Here is a 23878-nt window from a genome sequence, read left to right on the forward strand (position 1 = left end):
GGGTGTCCCGAGACCAGGCAGTATCAGACATGTCTGAGAATGTAAGAGTTTATCAGAGTATCGTTTAATTTGCTGCAAAATTTCAATATGTATTGTATCTCGTCCCTCTCCTGTCATTTCCTGAAAAGGCAGCTGAGATGGGGGGGCGAGCCCTCTAATGCTTTGCTCAGGCCTGGTGTGAAATTGTCTTATAAATTATGCATCCCAAAGTAAGTTTAAACAGGTGATCAACGGAGTACTGTATTTTGTCAAGAAAACTGGAGGAAAAAAAAAAGCATGGATAAATTTAGGGACATTGTAGGTTGTTGTGTAGCTGGTGTTTGGTCCTATATTTGCAAACCAAAGCTAAAAAAGATGAAAGTTAAAGGCGGCGTAATCATATTCATGTTGGTGTCAAATCAGAAAAAAATCAGTAGCCTAACTTCAGCAAAATCCTGTAACGCAGGGAGGGAAGGCCAGGAAGGCACATCACTCTGTGTATGCAACGTCCTCTCTCTCCTCTTGTCTCCTGTGAAGTAAATATTTCACTTTGGCCAAGAGAGAGGAATCTAGAGAGGGCAGAGATTCTCTTTAATGTAGCTTCTTGTTTATGAAAAGAGATGAAATAGAGACACAGTAAGGCCTTTGCAAAATAAAATCTCAGGGCATCCTCCTATTCTTTGAATAATGCAGTTCCCACCTTTCCCCCTTTCATGAGAACTAATGTAAGTGCACAGGAAGCTTTTCGGGTTGCCGACGGTAATTTACATCTAGAGAGGGCAGGCTTTACTGATCTCCTTCTATGTGCCTGTTAGCTGCTATGGAATCAAGGAATGCAAGACTCATTGCAAAACAAGTTATTCGTGATGCACATTTCTGAGCATTATTCAGTAACATGCTAGTTATCATCAGTATCTTTCGCCAGCACGAAGAATGAGGCACATTTAAATCTTGCTTACAGCTTTCCAGCAAGAGTATCCATTTATATTCTGGACTTTAATGTCAATGGAACTGTAATTGACATACTTAGGGGCTCTGATCAGGCTCCTCCTTTCATTTCCTGTTCTTTTTCAAATGTAGTTGCCAAATGAAGTGGACTCTAGTACATCCTTCCCCCCGTGGAGCAGAAGTTGTGACACACAGGATATTCAGTGTGTGTGGGTGTCCAGCGGAACGCACACCCTAGACATTCTGTATTCTCTCTCCGCTCGACACAGTGCTTTTTCTCTGTTGCCTCTCTCTTAGACTAGGCCCTTATGACAACAGAGATCTTCAGTCCTTGTTCTTTAGGTTCAGAAGCAAAGGCGGCATCATCAAGCTATAATGCTATCTTCGGCAATTAACCCGATAGAATAACTTTATCGTGCTCACATTTTTCCTATTTTTTTTCCTTTTTGAAGGTACAATTCACAGGCAATAAGTTGCACCCATTTTAAGAGTACGAATTGATCAGTTTCTCACGTATACTCTCATGTAATTACCACCATAGACAAGATACAGAACATTGCCACTGCCACAGAGTTTCCTGGTGACCTTTATAGTCAATTCTTCGCTTGCCAACCCAAATGATCACTTTTTACTTTCTGACATGTTGATTAGTGTGCCTTTTGTAAACTTGCAGATAAATCCTACAGTGTGTTTAAAATAAAAAAAAAAAAAACACCAAGGATAGGCTTATTACATCAATAACATGTTGCATAACGCCTGGCACACAGTAGGCCACTCAAAAACAAAAACCAAATCCTAAATAGATGAAGGACTGGATTCAAAATTGTTTAAAAAAAAAAAAAAAGAAAAAGCCAGACTCTGAGACGTGGTCTCTTCTCTAGATCAGTGTCTGACCGTCAGCTCCCAGCTTGAATCAGAATAAATATGTGTGTGGACTTTTGAGATAGGGCTGTTTGTAGAACGGATCATCTCTCATTCCTTTCAAGTCAGCTTAATTCCCTGTGTTCAGATTGAAACATTATTTCATAATACTTCTAAATACGACCTGAATCTACAGGATCATTAGAGCTTTAAACGATTTCATCTTTCCTTCAATCAGAAATTTTATGCTTCTCTTTCAAACATACTTCCCTCCTCCCACTTAAACCTGCAAATTGTAAACAGAGATGGGACACAAACACAGAGGCGGGGTCATGGTGGGTGGCAAGTCATAGCTTATGAAGAAGGAAGGGCTTAGTGGGGAATCTTCATGCTTATGGTCCCCTAAAGAAGTATCCTTTTTCAATACGTCACTCGCCAGTTATCTCTGATTAAAGAAACATACTCTCCCCCAAACTCCACCTGCTACCCTGACAGACTTTTATTTGATATGACAACAGAACCACCTGTCTGAGTTTCTTGCTTCACACTGTGCATAATAAATGACTTCTACAGCGTGGGGACCATCCCATCCTTTTTGAAAAATCATTGCCAGGCACCATACAATAATTCGGGATGGATGGCATTAGAACAATTTAATTGCTGTGCCTTGCTTCTTTACACTTTAGCCCCCTAGGGCATATTTTGCATTTATGTTCTGCAAATAACATAGCATATGTTTCAATTCCCCACACTTATTTTTCCTCAAACTCATTCCCAGTGAACAGCTTCAATCTTGTCCAGGGCTTCTTATTAGAAGCTTTGGAAATGCCGTTTCACAGAGGAAGTGTTTGGGAATCGGACAACGCCATCAGAACTTTGCGTTTGCAACACAAGTGCTTCTTAAGTCAGAAGGGAAGAAAAAGAGAAATCTGTTTCATGATTTCATCTCACTTTCTTTGATGAACGTTAAACGAGCCAATGAATGGGTTGATCTTGGCATGCCTGTCACATGTATGTAAACACACATAAAGATGCTAAGAGAGAGGAGGAGTGTGGGCCAATTTATTCCACCAATAACCACTGGGAGCCTCTGAAGTGCCACACACTGGGTTAGGAAGGGAAAGGAAGACAAAATGCAACTTTCCAGGATTCCGATGAATATATCCTGTGCTTAGGAGGGGTTTGCATCATGTTCTTTTTCCAGAGCCCACACTTCCAGCTGATAGGTTCTTACAAGAAGGGTGCTTGGTAAGCATGGCTGACTGACTCATTTGCGCTGAGTCTCCTGACTGCGAGTTATGACCAGGGAGGATTACGTCACACGTTGACATTCACGCATGTTTAAACAAAGATTCTTACCATGTTCTGAAACACAGACCAAGGAAGATTTCGAGAATTGAAAGTTCAGGAAACAAAATCACGAGGAGGGGCTGCATCTGAGGGCGATTTTTAAGGAAGCAACTGATGTAGGAGAACAAGACAACATTTCTCAACTTGAACCCAAGTGTAGTGTCGAGTCACTAAGCCACCGTAGGGTCAGTTAGCTGGAATGGGAGCTTCAGACTAGTCCTATCGCAGATTTCACTTCTGAGGATAAAGTGATTGAATTGGAGAGGGTGCTGAGCTATACCTCAGAGAGAAGGCACTTGAGGCCCCCGTGGTCCCGATTCAATGCCGTCTCGTTGTTTGTCACACAGAGACGGTGCACCCTTTCCTCTCAGCGGCCAACCAGCGATGATTCAGAGCACTACCTAATTCTCGTTGCTTAGAAATCAGAGGAGAGAATGCCCTCTTAGGCCACTCAGGTAAGTCTTAGATGGCATCTCTGAAGACCAATCCATACATAGAATGTCATTTTTAAAAGTGATTTGGTCTATACACCTAAAGTAACCTTGTCAAAACATTAAGAAAATCCCCCTTTGAACCAAAAGGAGGAAAAAATTCTTGAGAACTAATTATATGCATGATATGGCCCTGGACCTGAAGTTTGCATTCAAGGGTGACTCTGTAATGAACCATCGGTATTGCTTGTCATAAAGTAACATTATAGCAAGGTCTATGGACACTGACAGTGTTTATGGGGTCAGTTATGGAGGAAGTTCGACTCTGGGTGTCCTTCTGCTAAATTATCTACTAGTGTATAAACCTTGTTTGGCTATAAAACATGGTATTTCTCGTTCCCGGCAAGGAATATTTTCACTTCCTTCTGATCATGTTCTAGGAAATATATTTCAAGGGGGCTTAAACGCTGGGGACCACCCAAACCTTCTGAGCAAATATGGCTGTCAGCTCTAACAGGGCATCAAATGGCGCGGCCGATCCGTGCTGAGGTGAGGGCTGCAAAGTCTAATCTCAGTGTTGATTCTGGTTTGCTGTGCAAATCGAGGAGGCTTATACAACCACAGTTTGTAGCTCTGACACAGGATGGCAAGCATCTCCAAAATGAATCTTATGGGACATAATTGTGTCAACATAAACCACTTAAAAGAACACTCGGAAACACACAAACGCACACTTACCACCCACCTGTATTTGGCATGACCAAGCGTCCTCCTAAGTGGCCAAAGACCCCAGTGGTCCTCAGTTCCGTCCTTGTGGGGAGTGATGAGAGATTCTGGATGTAGGGTGTTTTATTTCTGGGATGCATTGTACTAAAGCTGCGGTTGTTTCCGTGGGGAAAAGTCCCGGAATGATTCTTGCCGTGGTACTCGGCTCTCTCAGACACGCCCAGGGACACCATGAATGAGCTCTGGACTTTGACTTTGATGTCGGACAAAGGGTTGAAGAGTGAGGACTCTGTCATGAGTTCCTTGTCCAGAGGGTCCTGGAGGCAGATGGGCCCGCTGTATGTTCGGCTGACCGTGAGGTCTGGTTGCATGGAGGAATTCAGGAGCAGGGAGTTACCTGGTCAAAGAAAATGCATCTGTCACTCAGAAACAAAAAGGCATCACACTTACCCCCTTGCCTCTGCCTCTCCTAACCGCATAACCACCCGTGCGCCTGCCAGTTGCCCTTCAGGCCCACCCCGAGCATCTGCGGCAGCTCTCATGGGCCGTTCAGGAGTGACCAGAACCTTCGAATCGGGAGCTCTGGCTTTCCCAGCAGATTCTCTCAGTGCCACTGAACCCAAACCACTCATTTTCCAGAGTTCCTTGGATGCCATCTTTTCAAAAACAAGTATTTCTGGCACTCCGTCAGGCAACAAACTCAGGTATTATTGTTGATGTGATTATTTTAACTGGCGAAGAGAAGCTTTAAGAAAAAAAAAAAGGAAGAAAGATGTTTTGCAATCCAGTTTGGAGGAAAAATAACATCTGTTCATTTTAAATGGTAAGAGGTGACACAGCTAGGTAGGGCTGTTTATAAGTAGAGTGGTGTTGGTGTCAGCATATCTCGCGTGGAATTCTGGGCAGTTTCTGGAGCTGGGGGAGGAAATGCTGTGTCCTCGGAGCAGAAGGGTCAGGGGAGCCCACGGATCACTCCATGTCTGAGGAGTCAGTCTGTTCTAATAGCACATATGTCACTCTGAGAGGGAAAAGAGGCCCCCCACCGGGAGAGTGAGACTCCCGATTCTACGTGGGGAAGCAGCTTAGAAGGGCTTCCTTTCTGTCTCAAAACAACCGAAAACAAAAATCTTTACGAGAACACGAGAAATTGGACTTTCATCTGTTGGGGCTCACCGATTTTTTTTCTAGGCCAAATATTAAAAAAGAAATGCCGTGCTATTTTCTGGTGATGAAGTAATCTCATTTATTAGTAAATAACGAAATAACCCTCAGTCCCAAACCTCCCACCCATATCAGTCCGTCAATGTGACTTCTCAAATTGAAACCCAAACCATATTAAACAATTTTCCTTCGAGGCCTGACAAAATGTTTAAAGTATGATATTTTTGAAAATGTTGCAATTCCAGGCCATATCGTATTAGCCTCTATTGTTCTTCCAAGTCATAATTTGTAGCAATGCCAGCAGGAAATCTATAACCCTGACTTTTCCCACCTCTTGGTCTGATGCTCTAAGAATCCAAAATCATAAAGGAGGAGGTTCAAAATGAGATGAAATGGCTTTGTAGATCTAAAGGCTCCTTGATGATGCCTTTTTTTTTTTTTCATGCTTGAGGCTCCAGTGCCAAGACATAGTCAAGGAGCTGTGCTTTTTAATGGAACTGCATTGAATTCTACAGGTCTCAGCCTGGTTCTTGTTTATGGTCTTCCCGGGCAAGAAATGGTACTTAAGAACCATGTCACATCTGAAAAGAATTTGGAACAGGCCCATCCCCCGAGACCTGAAAAATCACATCCCTGAGTCTCATGGCTATTTTATCTCAAGCCCTCACCTTCTGGAGCTTAATTTTTGGCCACTTTTCAAAGACCCTCGTAGCTTCTGTGAAGCCAAGCAGCAAAAAGATTTCCTAGAGTTACAGTGAAGTCTAACTTAAGGAGAAAATGCCTGATTCTAAAAGTCAGTACATTTGACAAGAGTCCACGCTTGAAGAACGTTGGCTGGTTACTCCACAGCTCCCTTTGGAAAGCCTTTTAAAACTTCTGGTGAATTCGAAGTATGGCATTCTGTTTAAAAGTCTCATCACCCTTCACCTTGCAGTTCTATTGGCTCAAGAAGGGATGTCTTTCAAGACAATGGAGGTGAAAATCACAGGAAGGTCAATGGGAGGTGTATCATCGCAATGAATATAGGGTAGAGTAGAATCTGAGTAAAGGATTTTTGCTTTAATCACTAGCTTTGGGGTAGTCTTGGTTAAAAATAAAAACAAAATGGTAAAGTAAGTTTGGAAGGGCTAGCTACGCTTTTAGAGGTTCACAACACAATGTAAGCTCTAAGGAGGCCCACACGAAGGAGACGTGGTCCAGCTTATGCAAGTCAGCATTCTCCAAATGCTTAGGCGAGGCAACCACCCCCTCACCTGCTGCCTGCCGCTCCAGGGAGCACACTGGCCTCCTGTGCCAAAGTCAGAGGAAACCACTAGCATCCAGACTTCTACTCGTCACATTTATTGAGCACCTTCCGTATGCCAAGGGCTTATAATCCGTGTTATTCCAGGTCATTTAATCCTCATGTGGATCCTCTGAGTGGATAGGAAGATCCCATTTTATAGCTATAAAAACTGAGATCCAGAGCATAATCGATTAACTGGGTCATAGAGCAATTTTGGATTCCATCTATCTGACTTCAAAGCCTCTGTCTCTCAAATGACTCTATTTCTTCTATTTTAAAATATTATGGTCTGAGACCCCGAGGTCTTATCATTTGATGGAAAGGTTTCCATCCAGTTTCTTACGTAGTCTAAAAATCAGTTCTTCGTTCGATGTATTTCTGATTAAAACATACCTACTAAGCTATGTACCCCAGTCAAGGGGATGTGTCCCTTTCTGAGGCCAAGCAGGCTGAGACCTGAAACTCTGGTGCCCAGAAGTGCGCGGCAGGCAGGAAAGCATTTTGTCTCTGCCGGCCAGTTTCTCGCATGTTCGCGTTCCACTTGGGAACCTGGTCGCTACCCAATCACCGCCAGGCAGTGAAACTTGTCTGGTCCAGGGCTATCGGCGCTCGTGATGCACGAGAAATAGAAATAAAGGTGACAATATGGACAGCAAGGGTCACCCTCTGAAGGGGGAGAGTTTCATTCTTTTCGAAACCAAACCCCATAATATAGCTCATCTCCATCTTGCAATCAGAAATAGATTTGGTTCACATAAGAGAATTAAATGACTCTGTTTCGAAAATGAGCATTGCTATAGTTTGACATGATCGATTTCCTTCTCCTTCCAACCAAAGAGTGCCTCGACTGGGCAACAGGTGAGAGTCCTTTAAGCTGGGAACTTCATTTTTTCTCCCCCTGTTGGCTACCTGACCCCTCACAGATTCTTTGACGTCCTTTTCACTTCTACAAAATAGAAGTAACACAGATAACTCTACCTAATAAATAGTCTAATTCATATGCGGGGGGGGCGGTTATGGTAAAGTAGTTGGTGCTCAGTTTTGAATAATCAGCATTTTAGTTAATATCCTCAGAGCGGGCTTGTTAAAATAGCAAGTCGGATAACCTCAGACAAAAGAACTTGCTGAGTGTACGACATATCAAAGATGGAAGTGCCTCACTGAGAACGTTGCTAATGGTAAACTGAGATCCACTCATCCTCGTAGCCAAGGCCTGAGGCAGACCACCCTACCCAGCCTGGTTTCCTAACACGTGAAGACAATTAGGCAGCGGCTCCCAGTGCCAAGAGCTACCTTCACACAGGGCCGGAGAGCACTGGGGGTCCTGTGTGAGCGTAGTCTCTATGGTCCTGAGGACGAGGTGTTGGGGGGACCTACGCCGCTGACCTTGACGGACCGTTTTGAAGTTGAAGGTCTGGAAGCCACCTGTCAATGCAGAAGAGTCAATGACGTCCACGCCATAGTCACTCTGGCTCCGTCTATAAAGGGTGACGCCAATGACCAGGACTGCAACGGCCACCACGGCAGCGCCCAAGCCCGAGTACAGAGCAATGTCGCTGGCGTTCTCAATGCCTGAAAGACACAAGAGAAATCCTAAATGGCCAACATGGGCACAGAGCCGAAGAGCCACCCTGGGATACCAAATGAAATGCTATCGGAATTTCTGGAGCTACCACTCAGAGAAAATGACAAATGCAGCTAGCCGTAAGTTCTACTCTCACACGTAATCATGTTTCTCAGATACCCTGTATATATCAGAGGGACACCAGTCAAATATCTTGACTGCATTAAGGTTAGCACATCATAAAATCTTAAAGAGAATCAATTTTGCAAAGAAAGTAATATTTTTCAAGGAAAAACAGACAACTCCTTAATTTACTTGATTTAGGAAGTCATATTCACCCACAAAGTATTTTTTGGCATCTTACTCTTATTTGAGGGGGGACATGAGATCCACATACAATGACAAAACACGGGCGAACCGCTCTGCTTCTGTATGATGGGCACATGCATTCACAGGGGGTGGGCTGGGGTCAGAAGCTCATACGCAGTATAGGAGTCGGGAGAGAGAAGACCAGAGCTCACGAATAGGAATTTTTTAGCTTTGGCACAAATCGTTCAGTTTCAGAGAACATCGACAACATCAGGTTAGGGTATTTACAATCATCATGAGAGAATTTCTGTTGTGAGATATGGAGGTCTTGGGTCCTAGGTGCTCCGATGTCCATGGTCAATGTTTTCTAGCACCATTAAATGCTAGACTTAATACGTTTTTGTGGAGGAGGACTGGTGTCTAAAAGGGCACATGCTGTTTCTCCCATACCTCTCCTACTCCATCCTATTGAATGCATAGGCAAAGCAAAAATAAAAGCGTTAGTTTGAATTGAGAATGTGGGTGTCTCCCCATCCCCCAAGATCGGCAGTAGTTGGTTTCCAACTCGTTTGCTAGTTGTCCTTTGGGTGTGGTTCATCCCTGACGACATTCATCATGGCTACTGCGGTTCAGAATGAGATTTATCCAAGACCACACAACCCTGAGAGAGGCTTCATCTTGGAAAGTATGTGGAAGGAGAAGGTGGCAAGTGCTATGTAATTCATCTCCCTACAGATTATGGGATGAGTACACTTAATAGGTCCCAAAGTAATTACTCTGTCACCCTGTATTGGGTTTAGAGGCTAAAATAGAGCTCTCGTATATTCACCCTGTAATTGCATGGTGCTTACTATGCATTCACTGCAGCCTAATATGGTACTTATGTTATCAGCTGAGGGCTACTAACCACACAGGTGAAAGGAATTTATTTTCGACAAAGTTAGTGGACTGTAAAATAAGGCACTACCGAATTAAAGAGTGAACGGGGAAATCAAGCAGAACCAGTTCAGCAATAGGGCAGCAAACACATACAAATAATTTGCAAGGGCGCGTAACCATCCAAAAGAATGGTATCTGAAAGGTTAGAGGATTATAAGACACTGTCAACGACCAAAACAGCCCAGGGGGTGTTGAGAAACGGGGCGTGACTCGGGTTTTAGTTCCAATGTCTTGGTGGTCCCAGTGGAGAGGGAAGGGGACGGAGGCTTCCGAATGGTGGTCTGCTCTGACCGCCCAGAGCCAGGCATTTGTTAACTGGAGCCGATCCCAAGGTTCCAGGGTCTGCCTGTGTCACAGAGAAAGGGAAGGGCAGCTATGCTCCCACTTAGGCTCCCACCCTCCCTCTACTCAGTTAAGCTCCTTGGAGGATGTAACTATACACAGAGCGGAGAGAGGACACAGAACACAGCCGGGGACCAGGAGTAGTGAGAGAACTCTGGCTTGAAACCAATTAGCCTTCCCCTGCTTGCCACCACTGACTGATGACACTATCAGCTTAAAAGGGGAAATCTGGGGAAAACACACCTGCTTAGCATCCGAGCGCAGAGAGAGCAACAGCCTGGCCGTGTACTGAATACAGCTGCTGAGATGGCAAAGTAGACACGGTGACCCCTTTAGCGTCCCAGGGGCTAAAACAGGAGCAGAAGCCAGGAGGATGACCAGGGCAAAAGACTTCTGCTGGAAATGGACATCCCTAGACCGGGAATATCCCGAGACGAAACCGAGTAATGGGAACAAGTTGTGTCTGTTCCTTTGTATTCCTGTCTTGTTCTTTGTTTCCACCTCCTTGCTGCCCAGACAACCAGAATTCTCCTTCTCAGACACAAACCCTGTTTTTAGGAAAGGACCCTACATGCACCTTCAGACTGAGATTTAAATGTTTGATATGGTTCAATGTGTTTCCCAAGAATATTTCCAGAATCTGTTTGACTTAAGAGAATGAAATACTGAATTACAGAATTAAAAAAAAAAAAAGTATGGGGACTTTGGGGATGGGGTTCAGGAGAGAAGGGAGAGAGCATATGGACGGCACTGTGTCCTTATAAAGCTTAGCCTGGCACTTGGTGGGACAGTCTAATCTAAAAGCCAGAAGGCAATCGACTCCTACAGGAAGATAAGCAACGTGGTATTTACTTTACAAGAACAATCTGTCTTGGGAATTAAAAACTTCAGAATCTAATAATTTCATTTATTCAACAAACATTTGTGAAGGGCCAACCGTGCCGTGGAAATGAGGATGCATGGATGAATTAACATATTCTTGTTTCTTGTCCAACAGTAGTGATGAGATTGACAGAGACAGACACAAGCTACTCGAAGCCACACGTGTGTGTATGGAGAGATGTAATCAGACATCCTTATCCACACTCAAACCCTTCCAAAGTTGGCCCACAGCACTTCTTTCTTCTTTCTCTTCTGTTTTTACTTCGCCTTATTCTTTTGTCTTTTTTTCCTCTGCCTCTGTCTTTTCTAATCCATCCTCCAGGAAAGGAGAGTGGTTTCCCCTGTAAGGATTGCTGTGTGCTTAAAATGTAATCCATTCATTTTTCTTGTGTTCAGGATGGGCTCCAGGAGAATCAGAGATTTAGTTCCACATTTTCCACTACAACTTCAAGGACAAGGGAGGAAGTGGGGTGTATGCGTGCACGTGCGCACACAGGCACACACTCAGTTCTTATCCAAACACTGGAGGCTGCCATTGCTCCTTCCCAGGGGAGTCTTTCTAACCACATGACCACTTGCACTGGCAATACCCAGGCACTGACCCTTTTCTCCACGCCGTGTCAGTGCTCCTGCTGCCCTTTGCTGTACCGCCCTACACCCCAAACTCAACTGTAATTTACCTGCCACATGGATGTCTACTAGTGAATGGCAGGTCATTGTACAGTATCGCCCCACCTCACTGGGCATCTAGGTACCACTCATGCATCAGGTGCCAGCTCAAGGTCCACCTCCGCCAAGAAAGCAATCTTGGCCTGGCCAATCCAGCCAACCCTGACCACCATGTTCTTCTAAACTCCAACGTCACTTCAGGGTTCCGACAACTCACTTCGGATCATCCTTTTTATTGTTTAATTATCTGAATGCCAACGCATTCTCCTTAACTGCTTTAAACACTTCAAAGGCAGTAATTGCAATTTCCCACAGAAATTTGCAAATCACTGCAACTATTTATTGATTGTTTGCCTGGTCTTCAACTGTGGGAAGAGAAGTATTAAAGAAATCAGTCTGGGGTTGATTACAGAACTCTTGCCACAGGGACTCCCTTTATATTTAACACGTGTATGTTTACACCTGTCTGCTTGCTCACATACACATGTGTTGCTGGTCTGTTTGCTCAAAGTGATTTTGAACAGAAGCACTGAGACCCCGTGACTGATGCTATTCTGCTTTCTGTGGGCACAGGATACTTTTCTCTGACTTTGTTTCATGAATGAAGCTTTACATATCAGTGTGTTATTGAGGTTTTTCCTGTGTCTTCACCCCCATTTTCCTTGATCCAAGAATCACAAAAGCTTTAGGCAAAGCACAGAAGGACCCAACATTTAATACAAAAACATGGTTGTGTAGGGGAAGGGAAGGAAAAATAAAATAAGATGAAAATAGAGAGGGAGGCAAACATAAGAGGCAGAACTCTAGGAAACAAACTGAGGGTTGCTGGAGGGGAGGTGGGTGGGGGCATTAAGGAGGCACGTGATGGAATGAGCACTGGGTGTTATACGCAACTGACGAATCACTAATTCTGCCTCTGAAACTAATAAATTGTTGCGTAAAATCTACACCTTAGAGAAAACAAAACAAAACTGAGAACTGACTGAGAAATCTCTGGTATTCCAAATTAGGAACTACTGAGGAGTATATTCGTTGCTGGAAGGAGTGTGGAGTATCTGCAGAGAAAGGCTGCAAAGATTAACAGAGAGCTGGAAATTAGGGCCTGGAGAGGACATGTTTATGGGTTCATTTGGCTTGGAGAAGAGAGAGAGAAGTAAAGTGACTGGAGGTGATCTTTAATGCACAGAGGGTTGTCACCAGAGGAGAACAGCCCCACAGTAGGCACTCAATGACCCTTCCTTTAGGACGACGCGAGGATCCAACGCTTCACCATCTCCCACAAGGACCGAAAAGGAGAACATGGCCTTTCATTACAGCAGTTGAGATTCTGGTTAGATATTAAAGTGACCTTTTCTACAGTGAGGGTTGTTAAAAAGAGTGTGCTGTGGTTCTGAGGGAGACTGAAATTTCCGAGAGTCTCTGGGGAAAAAAAAGGCAGCATGACTTGACAATGGTCTGCAGTCGTTTTATTTATTTATTTTTGGTCCGAGCTGGTGAGAAGTGGCCTTTCAAAGCCCCTGTGAACTTCCTCGTGCAAGGAACAGGCATCGGCAAGTTCCATGTCTTTAGGCATTGCCATCACAGCTAGTCACTTAGAGGAACTAATGTAGTCCCCGAAGGATGAAATACAAGGGCTATTTACTCGGTTTGCCTTTCTTCGCATGACTCCCATGTGAAAGACTGATTATTGCCACTAATTAATGGGAATATAACTCAATTCTCGTGTTATGAGCTTAACTATATATCAAATTAAAATCTATTTTATAGAATTAGATAGCTACACAAAATAAAGGAGCACAGCAAATGCCTTTCAAAACATAGAATATTCTATCTCCCATTAAATATGGTAGAACGACCATTGCTGCCATTTCAGGAGCAAAACCAACTTGAATTGGCATATACTAGAGATGGTGAATTACCAAGGAACCCACACAGTCAAAATTCACAGGTGGAAGATGGACGATGGAAGCTATTGCTGTGCTCACTCCCCTAGAAGGGCAGCTCCTGGCCGTCTCAGGATCTGCCCCTGGCCCCTTGCACAGCTGGTGCTGTGGAGACAGAGTCACGTGCCAGAATATTTAATTAGATGCTGAAATATGATAGAAGTTTCTGTTAGAGTTGTTTATCCTTGCTGTCATTGAGAAGCAACTTTTTTAAATAACACGTCAGAAAATAGCTTTAAATGGTCAGCCATGGCCAACCATGGTGAACCATTCCAATTATATTTGCACTGCTTGGAATCTTATAATAACCCTTGCACCAATCAGCACCTTGGCTTTTCTGATCTCCCGTCAAAAACCTCATTACTGTTATTGTGGTGATTGTTTTTACCGTTGTAGCGAATGACCAAAGAGCCAATTCCTAAATGCGCTTACCATGTGCCAGGAGCCATTCTAGTTCAGTAGGGCGTCCTCCTCCCCCGCCCTTCTTTCTAGCTGAAGAAATGGAGGCCGTCCCATGTGAGCTCACTCCCTTACACTCTAAAATTCCTCTGCTCTTTCACGCACATTTCCTTCCCTTTTCTCTGTTCCCTGAGGAGCTGCTCCTCTTCTGTGTCAGGCCGGCTCTGATTCCAAGCCCTCTCCTGCCTCCACCGGGACCCCCACTCATTCATTATTCCCTTTCGGTCTTGCATCTTCAGACTTTTCCTCTGCACCCGAGCCTTGCCATCTGCCTCCACACACACTCTAGTCTTCATCAGTCACCTCTCCCCAAATCCTTCGCCCAACTTCCTCTCCGATAAACTTCTCGAAGATGCGGTCTTCTCTGCACCCACGGATTCTTCGCTCTTTGTTTAAAAGAACTTAGAGCATTTTTTTTTTTTTAACGTTCAGCATTTCTTAATAGGTGTTTTCTTAATACATGATTTCCCTAACCAATTCACTGCTGTCCCTGTTAAGGGAATAAATAAAATACCTGTATAAGGGGAGAAAATGTTTTCGGAAGTATAAAAACAGGATGCAAGGAGAAAACCCATCTTCCAACTACTCCTTCTCCAGAAGTGGTCTTGATAGTATCTTTGAGACCTTTTGGTGGAAAAAGATGTGAATGTCCTTTATTTATTTTTTACCCTAAAGGATCCACATTATATTTTCTTTCCTGTACTTTGCTTTTTGTTGTTGTTTGTTTTTTTTGTTCCCCCCCACATACAGTATCTTGCAGGTCTTTCCTATCAGAACCTGGAGATGCACTTCGTTTCTTTTTACATTTGCCTAGCCCATGGCCAGGCGGTATGATAATTTAATCAGTCCAGTATTTCTGTATTTGATTGTTCTCTTACCCTTTAAGGTCTGTCTTTCCACCAAATCACTGTTCCTTCTTGAAGGCTGTTTACAACCACTGCCTCAATAGTAATGTTCTCTGTCTTACTCTTTCCCACTGCTCTGTGGCAGTAGACAAGCCAAGCCAACCCTCCTTCTAGAGAGAGAAAAAAATTCCTTAAACTCAATTCCCTTACCTTCTTCTTTCTTACTTAGTAATCACCCTTCATTCTCAAAGTTCTATAAATACACTTTAAAGCTCAGTTCTTAGCCCCTTTCCTTTCTCCATGCCAATCCAATTGAAAAATCACTCCCAGTCAGTGCTATTTCCTTGATGCCTAACACTCTCCACTGGAGATCTCCTGCCTCATCTCCTATCTGCAGACCTCATGCCGTATCTCCTTCCTGCTCAATGGACAAAACCCCTTGCATGTTGTGCTGACATCTCAGATCTGTCATCTGACTTCTAGATTCATCGTTCTCATCTCTTCAAATATTTTCTTCTCTTGAATTCCCTTTCTCCGGTAATGTGACACCATGAGTGAGGCTGAAGAGTCATCTTTCACTCTGTCCCCATTGAGTCCTTCCCCAAACCACTCATATGTCTTACTCGTTACATCTCCAGTGCCTCTCGCGTCTCAATTTCAAGACACCCCACTTGACACCCATGGTGTACAGTCTCGTCTTGCCTAGTACCCAGTCTTGGTCACTCAGAGCCATTGTACACGTGGATTAGTCTTCCCAAACACAGTCCTGGTACTGCCACTCCAACACCTTTCATTGACTCTCTGGTAGGAATTGAGTCCACTCCAACAGGGACTTACATTATGGCTCAAGACACTTTATGCTCTGCACCACCCCATTTTTCAGAAGCATTCGCCCACTTTTCATTCGTATGGACCCTACTCTCTGGCCAAGTCTGAGTACTCATTTTTTTCAAGTAGACCTTGTTCTCCAGGAGACGTTTTTTTTTTTTTTGGTTCAGATTTTTTGCTCCTACTGAAAGGCTCTCCCCTCAAGTATCTGTTTCAATTTTAACCATTCTTCCAAGATTGGCAATAAAGGTAATCTATTTTATAAACTGATTCTTGATAGTGTACATTCAGGAATGTTGTATTCCTCCTTTAAGCAAAGCTGCCAGATTTAGCAAATAAAAATATGACACTGTTAAACTTGAATTTCAGATCAACAATGAATAACTTTAGTGTATTTCCCATGCAATATCTGGAATATGCTTCTGCTAAAAATTTATTTATCTGAAATTCAAGTTTAACTAGGAGTCCTCTCTTTTATGTAGTAACTCTACCTTTGGCTGCAAAAGAACTGTGCTTTTCCCCATCAGATAGGAAGACCAAGTTAGAGTAGGGATAGACTCAAAAAGAACAGGATTGGAACTCCAGCCCTTGAGAAAAATGACTTCCCTTTAATTTCCTATCCTCAAAACTGAAGGCACAAACTCTGTAAACTTTGAAAATACTGACAAGTGGAGAGATGAGGCCTGTGAATTCACATTCTAACAAGCAACCTGGGTTATTCTCTTGCCCAAGAACATAGTGGTCTATCAACTACTCCTCTGTGCTTAGTTCAGAGGTATATAATGAAAAAACTCCCATCACATTCATTAAGAGCAGAGCCAACAATATCATTGAAAAGAGTAGTAAGAAAAGGCACACACTTATGATAGGATAAAAATTGGATAATGAGGATGTCAGAAGTGGTAAGAAAATTACAGATGTTGCCTATAAAGACAGATTGATTCACAGTAGGGATGATCGTAAAGGACAAAGCAAGTCATGCAATTTGCAGAAAGTGCTGTATTTATGTAACAGAAAATAATCAGGAGGGGAAGAAAAATGATGGGCAAAATACAAACAACAACAACAACAACAAAAACCCCTGTGTTTTAAAGCATGGCTAGAAGATCGGCATTGATGCCAGTAGCCTAATGTTAGCTTAGAAGAGCCTAAGCCTGTTCAGAATGTAAGGGTAGGTCCCAAAGTTGCAGACAGTTCTATGGGCTCAAGGCACTAGTCAAGTCTTCATAGCCTAAATGAATGTCCAAGATACAGTGTGGACCCTGTATCTTCTGAGGTATTCCCTAACCCTGGGAAGATCGCAGAGGATGGTGATTCCCAGGCCCCATATGATTGCAATATCGATGAAGGCTGTGTATTTTTGGAAAAGATGTAGAATGGGATGGGTGTTAGTAAGGAGTATACCTCATTTTTAGACTTTGAGGACACTTTTGGACCCCTCTTTGATGGAAATGATTCTGGAAAGCATACGCTTTGGGCTTTGACTTTGTATCTGGTACAGAATCAATGATTATTCAAGATTGTTCCTTCCCCTTTTCTCAAGTCATGTATCATCTTCTACGTTGTATTGAAGTTGTGGGGAAGAAACATTTCTTATTTTTTCCCTCTTATTGAGTGAGACAAGACTATTTACGTAGAACCATTGTATAATAAATAGCTACTACATAAATGAATAAAAATATTTAGAAGCAGACTTTATTTTCACCTTAACAGTAAAAGGCCCCATGAGGAGTTAGCTGGAGGATGTAGGGCATTCACGCAAGTGTTTTTGAGCATCTCATACATACTAGGCCAGCGGTGAATGCTACAGGTGTGCGAGTAGATAAGACTCAATCCCTGCCTGTAGGTAGATAGGATAATGTCTGAGAAGGGGAATCCAGACCAGCATCAGGGCACTGAAAATACAGAATTAGGGAAATAGTTTGATACTGGGTAAACTACAGGAGGCTTGGTGGGTGAAGGTCTTGCAGGGGATCTGAAGGAAGAATGAGCTTAACAAGTTAAGGATTAGGTAGCGTGGGGCGCCTGGGTGGCTCAGTTATTGGGCATCTGCCTTTGGCTCAGGGTGTGATCCTGGGGTCCTGGGATCGAGCCCCGCATCGGGCGCCCTGCTGGGAGCCTTCTTCCTCCTCTCCCACTACCCCTGCTTGTGTTCCCTCTCTCGCTGGTTGTCTCTCTCTCTCTAATAAATAAATAAGACCTTTAAAAAAAAAAAAAGGATTAGGTAGTGGGAACGAGTTTGTGGGCAGAAGTAAGAGAATGTATACGCGAAAATGGGCACAGGGTATTCAGAAAGCCCAGAAGCTTTATTTGGCTGAAGAATATAAGAAGTGGTGAGCAGGTAGGAAGTAGCTTACCTAATGATTAAGCTGATTGAGAGAAGCTGATGTGATGCAGAAAAGGAAGCTGAGACCAGATCATGTACCTGGTCAGTACGTTGGACTTGATCTTGGAACTAACGGCGAGCAACTGAAGAGCTTTAAACCTGGAGGTGGTGTGAACCAGAATTTATGTTTCAGAAAGATGAGATAAACTGATGAAGGGCAAGACCAGATCCAAGGAGGCCACTGTAGAAATCCTTGTTGGGAATGAAGATGGCCTGAACTTTTTGAACTTTTCTTCTGGGACATCATGTTCTTTTCTTTTGGTTTTTCTCTTACTCTGCTGCCTATTACTTTTCTGTCTTCTCTGCAGTGACTTCTGACCTCCTCTACCTCTAAATGTTGATGCCCTGCAGGGCTCAGTCCTCCACTTTCTTCCCCGTCTCCACGCATACTCATTAGCCCGGGATCCCTTTCAACCTAATGGCTTTAAATATCATCTGGACACTGACAAGCCCCAGATTTATGTCACCAGCCAGGACTCTCCTCTGACCTCGAGACTCATACATTCAACTGCCCGCTCAACCTCTCCATTTAGATGTTTAAGAGGTATCTCAAAGTTAGCACTAGTAACACTGAACTCTTGATTCCCTCTCTGGATTTGCTAGACCACAGTTTCTCCGTTATCAGTAACGGCAACTCCATCCTTCTAGCTGCATAGCCAAACTTCTGAAATCACGCCTGACACCTTTCTTTCTCTCACACTCGATATCCATTCCATCGGCAAATCCGTTCTGCCTTCCAAAGATATTCAAATATGACCCATTTTTACAATCTCCAATGTTGTCTATCTACGCCACGCCACAGTCATCTTGCACCTTGGTACTAAGAGCCTCCATATTGGAACAGCCGAGATTACTGTAACAGATTATTGTTACAATAGGTCACTGTAACAGATCTTGCTTCTGCTTTGATCCCCTACTCAGTGCAGCAGGTGGAGTTTATCCTCGCAAATATTAGGTCATGTCACTATGACTAACGTTCAATGGCTTCCCTTTGGTCAAAGTGATTATAATGGCCTGTGATACGTCTGGCAGTTTCCCGTCTCATCCCACTTCTCTGATCTTAGCTATCGGGGCTCTTTCCTTTGCCGCTCTGCTCCAGGTATCCTGGCCTCCTTGCTGGTCCTCAGACACTCCAAGCAAGTCCCCACCTCGCAGCCTTTGCATCTGGTGTTCCCCTTGTCTGGCATGCTCTCTCCCAGACATCCAGACTGTTTGTTTGTCAGGTCTCTACTTAAAAGTCATTTTTATACAGAGACCTACTCTGACCCCACCTGAGCCCCTTACCCAGCTTTACTCCCCTTTACGACACTTATGATCAGAAATATAGGTTTTCTGGTTTGTTAGCATCCATCCATCCCCACACACTAAAATGGTAAGCTTGGCGGAAGCAGAAACTGTACCTGTTCAGCTCAGTGCTGCTTCCCCACCGCCGCTTCCTAGCACGGCGTAAGCGCTCAGTAAACAGCTGTTGAGTGAATGGCGGGATGGACATGGGTAGAGTGAAAATGGAGAAATGTTGATGAACTCCAGAACAGTCAGACTGTAACGATTCATTGAGCAACGAGCAGAGCAGGAGATAGGAGAGGAAAAAGAGGGGTCTCAGAGACTGCCCAAGTTCTGCCTCTGGACAAGTGAGTTGTTGATGTGGTACTGACCGAACTAGAGAAGATGGGATGCGGGACTGGATTAAGAACAGGGCAGAGAAGGAGAAATTCACTTTCGAAAAAGTTGAGATGAAGGCACTTGGGAGACACTCACTTGGAGCCGTCCTGGAGGTGGCCGACTCTGGAAGTGCTGATGGGATTTGTGCCGAGCGGGCAATGCTATTAGATACTACAAGGAAAGATGAAGAGAAGACCATGTGTGCGCATGCGTGTGTGTGTGTGTGGTTCTGGGTTACTTTTTAGGGGAAAGCGGAATCCTTCTCATCGCTTAGGTGAATGCGCTGAGCGAGCCGCTCCTCAGGAGCCCAGGGCCGTTCAGAAAGCCACAGCCCAAGCCTCCAAGGAGCCCCATTGTCTGAAGGCAGCCTTTTTTCCATCTGACTCTGGGGGTGCGTGTTTGCCATTCAGAACCTACTATATTTTACTGCACCTCCTGACATTGTTACACAACATTTATTGAAAGCACATTTGATGGTAATGAAGTTTCTATTAACTATGATTAAATCTCATAAAGCACCTGAAGATAATTTAAGATGTGCAGAAGCAGAAAATGAAACATTCGGTTTAGTACATTAGGAAACGTAATTGATTAAATTATCTCATTTACAATAAGTGCTTTCATGAGCTATGCGGTGCACATATTTTCCCCAGTTTGTCATTATGATTTGCCAACAGATATCTTAAGACCTCACTTTCTCTTTACACCTCCCTGCAACTCAAAGCGGGCTCCTCGGCCCGCCTGCTCGCAGAGCAGTGCTCGCGAGCTCTGAGTAACGTCTTCTATCCACCAGGACTTGTGGAGGATCACGCGTACAGCTATATATGGGAACAGGTTGTTTCTCAATTATCTTCATAATTGACTTTGATTTTGCATCAGTGATGATTCATGTAGTCTTCAACTAAGCCCCTCTTTCACTGAGCAACCGCAGCCTGAATTTGCAAAATGCACTCCTAACCATGCAGCTTACAGAACCCCGACTGGATTCCTCTGGGAGCCTTTTGCAATCACATTGATTCTGTTAAGGTTTTATTTTTAGGAAATCACAAATTAAAACAGTTTAAGCGATTCCGTTGCAGTATCCAGCAATTAAGCATGGTGTTCATGAGCGAGAACCCCAAGCAAAAACTAATTCAGGAGTCCCTGAGGACTAGAAATAGCTACTGTGGGGTTTATGGCTGGAAGTACAGATGTAACCAAATTAGAATGGCACAGGACTCACAAGCTAAGCATGAAATTAATTTTTAAAAAACACATTCCTAAGTAACTCTCACAGTGGCCCCCACATGGATACCCACGATCTTGCACGTGACCACGGGTGGGGGGCATGGCTATGTCACCAGGAGGCAGCTGGGAGTCCAGCTGTCACCCTGAGCTCTTGACACAGGCTCAAGCCAAATATTCACTGACCCGAATTTTTTCCTCCCTCCCTCAACATACACGTACACACACACATACACCACCAGGTTCCCCCACTTTCAATCTTCCTGAGTTCAAAATCAAGCAAACTGGAGATCAGGGGACCTCTCCCTAAGTGCCAATCATGACTTGACCAGCAGACCTCAGGGGAAAAAGGTTAAGGAAGTTTGTTACTGTTTTGCAAAGTTCTCAGACTCAACAGCCCCCTTCTCTCTCTAGCCTGCCTCAAGCAACATAAGGCAGTATGAAACTAACAGCTTTCCTGGATCTTTCTCTCACTTCTCCTGACCCCTGTCCCAAGGTACCTATTTCTGTCTATCCTCGCAGGGTCTTAATTCCTTCAAAGAAGTTAGCTCATAAAAACTATTAGCTCTCCCAAGCTCTTTGAATTTTAATACCGTAGGATTTAAAAGATCAAAAGTCATTTGCTTTATATTAAAATGGGAGATACTGGCCAGGGACACCTTCTACAAGCTTATAAACTAAACCAGGCAGCTCGCTACCTCTCCTGTTGCTAAGAGCTGTGCTGCTGATGCCCTTCCGTCTCAAGATTTCCCCGGTATGCTCGACATACTTCTGAGTGCTTCAGGATCATGTGAGGAACATATGAACACAGAGATTCCCAGGAGGACCCTCCCCCCGCCCCCCATCTTGTTCCAGGGGTCCGGATCTGTTTGTTCTATTCTGACGTGGAGTGTATTTAACAAGCTCCGACCACACCCCATGATTCTGATGCACATGGTTGCTGATCCACTTTTTGAGAAAGATTTTTCTAAGACAGTTACTCTCAGCCCAAGCTGCACACTGGATTCTGAGGCTCTTTTAATAAAGAGGCATTCCTACCCTTCTATGTGGAATCTAAAAAAAACAAATGAGCAAACAAAACGGAACAGATTCATAAATACAGAGAACAAGGAGGTGGTTGCCAGAGGGGTGGGGGGATGGGTGAAATAGGTGAAGTGGATCAAGAGGTACAAACTTCCAGTTATAAAACAAATAAGTCATGCGATTTAAAGTACAGCATAAGGGAATATAGTCAATAATATTGTGATAACTATGGTAATTAGACTTATCACGGTGGTCATTTCCTAATGTACATAAAAGTGGAATCGCTGTGTATATAATATTGTTTGTCAACTATACCTCAAAGGAAAAATACATATTGAAATATGCATTAAAATTTTTAAACCCTAAACAAACAAAAACCAGGGATTCTAACCCACCCTGATTCTGATTCCATTGGTCTGGGGGTACAGCCTGAGAACTGGGGTTTTGAAAAGGCCTCCAGGTGGTTCTCAAGTTCAGCCAAGGCTGCAAACCATTCATGCTGTGAGGCTTTTCCCAAATCTGCTGGCTGTGTAAGGTGGGCATAAGGCAAAGGCCTGCCCAGGAGGTAAACCTGTGGATGGAGAGCTCAAGCCAGCACCTGACACCAAACTTTTCAGTTGCTGATGGTTTCTCTGTGGAATGCTGGTTTTTTAATCTCCCCAGTTGCCATGGAGTTCACGGTTTGCATCTCGGGGGGGCCCCCTCCTCCTCCTCTCTGGTGGAGAGGCATGTAGTCAGGCTCTCGCCCAAGGCTGCTCTCCTGAAAGTTTGTACTGACAAATACTTATTAATTTTAATGCTATAAATCTCCTCAGCAATAAGAATCCTAGATGACATTTGCAGAGAAATGGACTTCTAGGCAGGCAGCATCAAGAGGAGAGATTTACTTTCTCTGAGGGAGGGACGGGGAGGGGTGTGCATATTTCCTTTAGATTTCAACCTCTGATATGTGACTCCAAACCCGATGAGGAGAAGCCCTGAAAGTCCTGGGTCTTTCGCACAAACTTCAATTCTGTTTGGCTCCTAAGCAAATACAATAGTAAGGCAGCAAATATGAGAATAAATTATATTCACAAGAGGAAAAATAACTTACTTTGGGGTTTTATTTCATGAAGAGGTTTTTTATCTAAAAGAAAGAAAGAGAAAAAAAGAAAGTTTCATTTAATAAATTTACACGGAGCAGAGAGATTTCCTATATCACTGTATGTCCACCTCTATAAATGAAACATTTTCTCTGTTTTTGCAGACGATACGGATTATGTTGTCCGTATTTTTTCTTTTCACTCTAATTTTGTGTTTTTTCTCTTGCGCGATATTTTCCCGGGGTGATTGCTTCATTCCTTTGATTTATTTATTATTTTTCCTTTTCCCTCAGGCTTACTAGAGTTTCTCTCTTGTTGCATTTGCTAGATTCTTATCAGCATGCTGAGCGCGCGGAGCTTGCAGCGAGTCCCTAGTTCCTATACCATCAGAAGACTGCTCAGGTAAGGGATGCTATGTCACTATATGTGACGATGGAAAAAATGAGCTGGTGAATACATATTTAGAGGGCTCCTACATTGGTTTAGCGGTTATCATTGCCTAGATGAAAAAGTTCCAGGCTATGCGTTTTGCCCTTCCCTGTGGAGGATGGGTGCAGTATTGCGAGCTTGCTGGAGGTTTGTCTGTTTCATAGCCCTCTGATCTGTTACAATGTGTACCATCTCTCTGTAATCCCCGAACTGAGCCGTGCAGCAGGTGGGAGAAGCAGACAGAGAAAATCCATTCAGGGGTCAGGCTCAGGTGAGACCTTTTTATCATTTCTCCACAATGCCCTCCAGCCACTCTGTCCTGCCCTGTCTGCCATCACTACAGAACCTTGTAAATGAGACTTGGTGCCCATGGCTAACTTTGTCTCAGACTACAGACCATCTACTTCCCAGTCCCCATTCCCCAGCAGTCCCAGGCCAACACGACTCCACCATGACCCAGAAACCTGGGAAGATGGTGTTTTAGTCACCGCGTCAAGATTCCAGAAGATTTGCATGGCGTGACCTCCCTCTGATCAGTCCTCTTTGGGGAC

At 43.9% G+C, this 23878-nt stretch overlaps 1 protein-coding gene across 5 annotated transcripts in view; it reads right to left on the bottom strand.

The window, feature by feature from the left end:
• The window catches only part of UNC5D (unc-5 netrin receptor D), a 537143-nt gene that overhangs the window by 63416 nt on the left and 449849 nt on the right, over window positions 1-23878 (bottom strand). The window contains exons 8-11 of one of the 5 annotated variants that reach the window (XM_087856399.1): window positions 22910-22942; window positions 9065-9079; window positions 8128-8313; window positions 4315-4692 (exon numbers count right to left, since the gene is read on the bottom strand). In XM_087856399.1, coding sequence (XP_087712525.1) covers window positions 4315-4692; window positions 8128-8313; window positions 9065-9079; window positions 22910-22942 — 612 coding nt within the window. The remainder of the gene's footprint in view (window positions 1-4314; window positions 4693-8127; window positions 8314-9064; window positions 9080-22909; window positions 22943-23878) is intronic. The other 4 variants (XM_087856401.1, XM_045779360.2, XM_087856402.1 and 1 more) reach the window with 4 other exon arrangements.

Source organism: Ursus americanus, chromosome 27 (genome assembly GCF_024610735.1).
Source record: "Ursus americanus isolate L20-20 chromosome 27, mUrsAme1.1.p, whole genome shotgun sequence".
Lineage (NCBI taxonomy): Eukaryota > Metazoa > Chordata > Mammalia > Carnivora > Ursidae > Ursus > Ursus americanus.